The 7,696-nt window shown below is 47.1% G+C and overlaps 1 protein-coding gene across 1 annotated transcript; it reads left to right on the top strand.

Annotated features, from left to right (window-relative positions):
- The first annotated feature begins 5,603 nt into the window (after nucleotides 1-5,603).
- Nucleotides 5,604-7,319, top strand: LOC119309310. The gene is made up of 4 exons (XM_037585340.1): nucleotides 5,604-5,797; nucleotides 5,913-6,173; nucleotides 6,532-6,761; nucleotides 6,857-7,319. Exons 1-3 carry the CDS (start codon nucleotides 5,754-5,756, stop codon nucleotides 6,719-6,721), a joined length of 495 nt encoding a protein of 164 aa, XP_037441237.1. The 5' UTR covers nucleotides 5,604-5,753; the 3' UTR covers nucleotides 6,722-6,761; nucleotides 6,857-7,319.
- The last annotated feature ends 377 nt before the right edge of the window (nucleotides 7,320-7,696 follow it).

Here is a 7,696-nt window from a genome sequence, read left to right as displayed (position 1 = left end):
GCCCTTGTCGTTCCCGGCCCGCGCCGCGAGTAGCCGCCACTGCGCAGATCTGGCGTACCACCCCTGCCGCCGTAGCAACCACCGCACGCCCCGCCACCAACCACGCCGCCTGAAGCCCGACAAGACCACCGGAGCCCATCATGACCCCATGCGCCGCCGTGCCGCGACGCCCGGCGCCCGCGCCGCGCCCAGGATAGAGGGGCTGCGCCGCGCCAACCCTAGCCACCATGGGAACGTGAGGGCCCCGCTGCCGCCGGCTCCGGTCGGGCTTTGCCCGTCCGAGCCCCGGGGCGGCGGCGGGGGAGGCGGGGGAGGGAGGGAAGGGGGCTAGACGCGCCGGATTTGGAGCCCCCCGGTCGCCGCACGGGGGCGACACGGGAGGGAGCAGAGGGGAGGGAGAGTCGCTTGAGGCCTTTTTCACCAGGTGCTTTCTACCCGAAAGAAATTGATTATCGTCCAAACTCTGTTTTTGAGGCCCTCTTCTAGAATTGCCCTTATAGGCTATGAATATCCGAGGCGTTTTCTCAAAGTACCACTCGTACCAAGATTTTAGAGTGTTTTAGAAAAATCGCCACCAGCAAAGCGCCTCCTAAGGGCGTCAATGTTGGAGTGAAGCAGGCATTGGCGTAGCCATGGCCCCGAATGGACCGTGGCCCATCCAGCTTTTTGCAGTTCGTTCACTATTTTTTTTTACTTCTGGGCCTTGGAACAGCAGCCCACATGCTGTTTCCTTCTAGTTGGCCCGCCCAACCCGTCCAACAATGGGCTTCAAGCTCCGCCACTGCAAGCAGGCCACACGGGATGGGACGTGATGGATGCGGAGCGAAAGCATGAGGAAGATGCAGTTCGACACCGCACCCAGCAACAAGTAGTTGCCCGCCCGCCACTGTGACTGACGTGTGTCGATACCACACAAAGCTAGTTTTTTCTTGATCACTCCGAAGCTGCAAACTGCATTAAGGAATTGTGAGAGGCGAGAAGAGAGTTGTCCGCTCATGATAGGGATACGGTTCCAGTTAGGACTTTGCACGAGCAAAAGCAAGGACGATACGACCCGCATGCATTACAGGCTGAGACAGAGGAGACTCATCGCCCATTGAACTCGGGCTCACAGGAGCAGCCGATGGCTTTCGTGTACTTCTATGGTGTGACGGAATACCTACGGAAGAGCAATCAGCTTCACAAAGAACTTCCTTGTGGATGTTACTACACACCAAAGCTGTAAACACCAGACCGTGAAGAAGTAAGATAGAGCAGGCACGTCGGCTATCCTAATCGAGTTGGTGGGTGTTGCTTCCAGCCAGATTCGACAAACCTGATCGGTTAGCTAATTGGCACCTTCAGCCATCAGCAAATAGTTCACCGCTTGATCAAAACATCGCCGTAAAGCATTTCGACCCGGAGGAAGTGAAGCATATGTGAGCATGCGCCAACATTGTCGGCCGGACAAACGGGTGACAATGTGGGCAAAAAATCTAATCCATTTTGCACACTCCATTTTTAGTGAAGGAGGAATACCCTCGCCTATGCATCCTTTGGTGCACACATCCATTTATTAAAAAGTCTCAAGTAACAACCTTCAGAAAAGCAAAAAGGAAATTACAACTCCAAAAGCCAGAAGTGGCCAAATAGGATAAAACACCTACGCATATTTTAGTATTGTATCGTCATCCAAACTGGTTGTACGTATCATGTACTACCGTCTTTCAACGATTGCACCCATTAGTCATAAGTTCCCTCACGTCCGCATGGTAAAGTAATGACCATGTATGGATCCATAAGTCTTGAGTCATAATTTCTGTCAAAAAACATTTCGACCGTTCCAAATAGCTCAAAGTAATGCACATATTCCAACACAAATTTGGGCCATAGTATTACGATCTCCCCAGCTAGCCAGTTACCAAATAGATTTGATATGCTAATCGGTGTAGGAACATCAATAGATACATGAGGCTGGTCATAGTGGAAGTAACATAGCAAGTAACATAACACATCCCAAGAAAAGTTTGCTTACATGGCATGTATTTAATGAGGAGAGAGATGGTTGGAGTAACATAATATGTTACTCTAACATAACACATCCCAAGGCAAAATGAGTCTACATCTTAATAAATGATGTCTTGCATGATACTACATACATGTTACTCCCCATTATGAAGGTGGTAACATAGACTAGTAACATATGCATGTTACTAGTCTAAGTTACTCCCCACTATGACCAGCCTGAAAATAGTATGCCACAAAATCTTGGCGAGCAGGCAAGCTAGAAATAGATGATGAATTGTTTTCTCTTGATCACAAAAACAACATTCTTTACTACTCCCTTCGTCCAGATTTAAAGCTTGGTTAATAATATAGCCAACAATCGACTATAATAAGTTGACATGTCATCTGTAGCTAACCTTGTAGCCGGCATGTACAATAGTAAGTTTTATATGTGTACTACTTCATTAGTAGTTGACTCACCTTACAATCTCACAAAGCATCTTGGGTCTCGTGCTAGAGCCGGCTACTAATCAAGAGCCCACTTCTCTTCTATCTCCTCTTCCCTCTCCTCCAACTAAGCAAATATATAATATTCTAGTCCTTATAACTTGCTTATGTCACCTTATTGTACTTGCTCTTATTCGGCCCAAAGACAAAAACTCTAGGACCTAGGCAGTGGAGTATTCCCCCATACATATCCCGTGCCCCACATCCAATTGAAGTGCATGTATGGTCAGCGTTTAATGCTATAGTTGCTCCTAGGCGTGCATATTAGGCATGCATTGGCTGCGTGCTCAAGAGATTTATATCCCACTGATTTCTCTCCTCTTAAATAACCATCCAGCGCACCAATGGGTGGGAGTCTGAGGAGAAATCAACACTTTCCAATGCGACTTAATTGCAACTTTAATTACGGGGCCTAATAAGAAGGGACACACTTTTTTTTTAGGCAAAGCCATCATGGCGGTTTAGATTTCATGTGAAAATAGGGACACATCGTTTGATAAGACATTCACTGGGAAACCCGGAGGCTCCGACTTCCAAATAAATAGTTAGAGAGGTCTCCGAGTTCCTAGCCAACACATCGGCCGCCACATTCTCCCTAGGGCAGTGAAGAAAAACAATAAAACTGAACTCAAGGGCCTAATAAATCCGAACGGAGGGAGTACCTTGTTATCTATACTTAGAAAATTGCCCTTTATGAGAATCACACCCTTATTCACAAACCACATGAAAATATTAATCTTTAAAAGTATTTTGGCTTTCCAGATATGCAAGGACCGGGAAACAAATCCAGTGTTAATCAAGTATGTGTATATTTATTTAACAGAGTACACACCCGAGGAAGCTAATCTCCACCAGAGAGAATCAAGCTCCTTTGATAAGGTGACCTCCATTACTCTGTGAACCAAACTAAGCCACGCAACCCACGTGTTCCGAACTAGAGCACGCCTAAACTGGATGTTCAAGGGTACCTACCCCAATATTGTGCTTACATACGCCTCCTTACAATGTACAATATTATAGAGTATTCGATACTATAAGGATGCATGCATATCTCCCAATCAAGTATCCTCCCATAATCGAGTGGTGTGGTGGTCTTCAATAATAAATTTACTCCTATTAAACAACGCAGCCTTAGTCCTCGTCAAGCCGTTTCAAAAGCGTGAAGTTCGGCTGAGCCGACACTTGAGAAAAGGTCTTGGAATGTTGATACTAGTTACGTAATACATGTATCCACAGTTCATCTTCCTCAGATGATAAACTATATAGACATTTACTGAGCAGACATTTAGTTTTAAATTCCAAATTATCTTTGCACAAACCTCCTTGCTCTCTTGGATGACACAAAATATCCCACCTTGCTACTTTATCTTATGCTCATTGAGGGAGTCATGGACTAAAGGGTCCTCGGGCGTCCGGTCTATTCGATATGGGCCGGACTGATGGGCCGTGAAGATAAATGAAGAAGACCATCTCCCGTGTCCGGGTAGGACTCCTGTATGTGTGAACAACAAGATTGGTGTCCGGATATGCTATTTACTTTCCTATAAACTGACTCTGTACAATCCTAGGCCCCTCCGTGTCTATATAAACCGGAGGGTTTAGTCCACAGGGACAACCATAATATTTATAGGCTAGACAAGCTAGGGTTTAGCCATTACGATCTCGAGGTAGATCAACTCTTGTAACCCCTATACTCATTGAATACGATCAAGAAGGACATTGGGTTTTACCTCCTTTAAGAGGGCCCGAACTTGGGTAAACATTGTATCCCATTGTCCATGGTTACCATTGATCCTTAGACACACAGCTTGGGCCCCTCTACCCGAGATCCGCCGGTTTTGACACCGACATTGGTGCTTTCATTGAGAGCTTTGTTGTGTAGTTCGAAAAAGCGATCTATGGCTCGCCTAGTCATCAACGACAACATCACCTCTGGAAAGAGCCTCACTTCTGGGCAGATCCTCCAGCTTGGCGGTTTCATCATAGGTGCCCATACGACCGTCAAGCCAACAACACCCCCTATGATCGCCAAACACCGTCTTCGCATTGGTCTCAAGCACTCCGAAAAGATGGATCCGACAGACATCTCGTCCTTAAACGAGCTTCTAGATCGCATCGTCGCCCTTGGGGTTTAAACGGACTATGATTGCATCAGGCTTAAACCTGACCAGAGGGAAATTAATCACCCGCCAATCACCAACCTGGTAGCGGTCATCGAGGAACGAGCCAATGACACCTCTCTCCCTATGTTGAGAACCACATATGTTCAGGTCTCCGAACCCCTCGAGCCGGATACTCTCCCTTCGGATGGACTCCGCGTCCCCTGAACTCTGGCTCGTACATAGGATCGGAGGAGCACTTGGATCCCCCCGGACCTGAACTGGTCACCTCGAAGATTTTGCAAGCTCCAAACATAGATGTGGGTCAGGATTCAAATTTTAGCCCACCCATCCACCATAATCAATACTCTCCAAGCAACTCAGGCCCTCGAGATATCACTACTAGGGAAAACCTTATACACAGAAACTTACAGTAGCGCGGGTCAAAAAGAAGCGCTACTACAATTTATCACTAGCGTGCGGCAACCAAACGTGCTGCAGCTAAGTTTGTAGCAGTAGCGCGTCTCACGAAGGAAGCGCTACAACTACAATTCCCCTACTGTTCTCGCCAGGCTACCAATAGTAGTAATGAGCTTAAGCAAAGCACGCTGCTGCTAAGATTTTTGTAGCAACGTGTTTTATGCGGAAAGTGCTACTTCTAATGAAAGGAAAATAAAATGAGAGGGGTAATTTGGAGCTCGGGCTCAGCTCATCCGGTTATCTCGCTCGTCCTTTCCAGTGTTGAGATGCGAACAAATCCAACTGTCATGCCAGTTGCGAACGCTGATAAATGAGAGATACCGATGAATACGGTAGCGAACAGGGGAAAGTATCGGGGCCGCGAGTGTAGAGGCATGATGGACAGCGCGGAGTCTCGGTCTGGGCCGTGGACCAGGACGGTGACTCTTCGACTGGGCCGTGGACGAGGATGTTTGCTGAGCCGCCTGCCGGCCGGCAGGGCATCCTGAGCGTGCACGTACGAGCGAGAAAAAAACAAAATGATATCTTCTTCCATTCGCGTGGTTCCTTATGGAGACGGCCGCTGGCCGCCGGCCCGCCGCCCTCAACTGCTAGGTGGGCAAGAAAAAAGGGTGTGGTAGCCTACGTCCGGCGGGGTGATTTCACCGGGGTGCCCGTGCTTGGCCGGCGGCGTGCGCACCTATGGACGCTGAGGGGATGGACTTTCTGCTTGATGCGGTCGACAGGTTAGTATCCTCGCCTCAGATTTCTGCATTTTGGTGGCCATGTAGAAAAGTTTGGATGAGATTTTCGTAGTCCAGAACACACACTGATGCCGTCGATTCGCTGTCGATTTCGTAGGTTCCCCGTTCGGGAGGAATTTGCTGATAATCTTGACCAGCCAGATCCGGTTCCCCTCCTGTACTTGTTACATAATGGGGCTGGGGATCATGATGCTGGTGCGGCGAACAGTGGGTCAGGAGTGGCTCACGTGGCCGGCGAAGATGGCTCGCCCATGGCGCAAGGGGATGCCCGGCGGCGCCGATATGCATCTCCAACGAGGTCTGCTCAGTCAACCGACTGGGTGAATCCAGACTCCAGAGGCCCCGGCTGGATTAAAAGGTTAGCGAGCAATTTCAGATGCCTCACGCCATGAAACACACTACCATCCGCTAATGCATCTGTGGCTGCTGTCTTCATTTCAGTTTTTTTTACCTTTTTGCAAAATTGCCTATTGCATACATATACTGCTAGAAGTGAGCTCTGTTAGGCCATCAAGTTGATTGGTTAACTGTGTGTGCAAAAAATGCAAAATATCTTTGTAGATGCAAACAGATGAAATCTTCAGTTACGGTGAAAATTGTTCACGCATGCTCCTTCAAATTTACAAAAGAAATCTGCTACAAAAAATAAATATGTATTAGGCCAACATTCTATTTCTCATAAAAAGTTATGCATTTAAGTTTTCAAACAAATGCAGGTTGCGTCTGGGTAGTGCACCACCGGACCGCACGGCATGCCCATCCAGGATGAGCGCTCTGGAGCTGACAATCCACAAATATGTAGAGCAACCTGATAAGAGTGTGATGCGGCCCGGACTAGGGCTCAGTTTCGACTCGTTGGGAGATCGACTTTGGGATAAGATATGGGAAAAGCAGGCTAAATGCTGAAAGGACAAAAATCATGCAGGAGATCGTTTGTGGTTGCTCGGTGAGTGCTAATCTGCTTGGAAGATGAACTGTAGAAGTAATATGCACAAGGCTGACATAACTTAATTTTTTATTTGTTTGGTTATTTCCCTGTAGGGCAAACCAGAGGCAGAAAATAGTAGGTCATGCAGATGCAAGTGTCCAGCTCTGATCAGGCTGCTGCGAGCGTCCGACAACAGTTGGTACATCACAGAGCACCGGGAAAATCACAATCATTCAATGTCGGTCACCATGGGTGAGAAAGTGCACTGGTCATCCCATAAACACATAGATGTGTATACAAAGGATTTGATTAGGCAGCTAAGGAAAAACAATGTCAACCTGGGGAAAAGTCTACGGCATAATTGGAAGTTTTTTCAGGTCTGTAGTGAAGGTGCCATTCACAAAGAGGACTCTCAGGAATATATGTGGGAAGATTAGCTGCGAACAAGTTGATGATGATGTCCGGAAGACGCTTGAGCACTACAAGAAATATGTCAACTAGTGACCTTCTGTCAGTGACCCTGGAAGAATTGGTCATAGATCTATGACCATTTGAGACCAATTGGTCAAAAGCTGTTCGGGGGGCTCCAAACCCTAAACCATTGCAACCATTTTGGTCAGAAAGGTCGTAATTTCCTTACACCAAATGGTCACAAAGCAAACAGGACTGGTCCGCTGCCTTATTTCTAGTTGTTAACGACCAAAATAGATGGTCATAGCCTTGTAGATTGTGGTTGGTTGTGATGACTAGGCGCCACCTCATCAGTTTTGCCTATGTGTCATGTCCATGTGGCAGTTTTTGCCCTAGGTTGTGAAGCAACCTATATTTCTGTCATTCCAAAAATTCCAAAAAAAATCTCATAAATTGTTTGGATCATATCTTCATCAAATATGTCAAAAACCTTTCTTGCCTAGTTCAAAAATAACTCAACAATATTCATTTTCCTATTCTGT

The sequence above is a fragment of the Triticum dicoccoides genome, chromosome 1B (genome assembly GCF_002162155.2).
Source record: "Triticum dicoccoides isolate Atlit2015 ecotype Zavitan chromosome 1B, WEW_v2.0, whole genome shotgun sequence".
Lineage (NCBI taxonomy): Eukaryota > Viridiplantae > Streptophyta > Magnoliopsida > Poales > Poaceae > Triticum > Triticum dicoccoides.
The sequence above is the reverse complement of the archived record's forward strand: the minus strand, read 5'-3'. Positions and strand labels throughout refer to the sequence as shown.

What these genes read in the sequence shown, in the direction of transcription:
- LOC119309310 (XM_037585340.1), top strand. Translation starts at nt 5,754, where the DNA reads ATGGACGCTGAGGGGATGGACTTTCTGCTTGATGCGGTCGACAG. An exon ending in CTGCTTGATGCGGTCGACAG is followed by an intron (nt 5,798 to 5,912) that starts GTTAGTATCCTC and finishes TCGATTTCGTAG; the next exon opens with GTTCCCCGTTCGGGAGGAAT. An exon ending in GGCCCCGGCTGGATTAAAAG is followed by an intron (nt 6,174 to 6,531) that starts GTTAGCGAGCAA and finishes AAACAAATGCAG; the next exon opens with GTTGCGTCTGGGTAGTGCAC.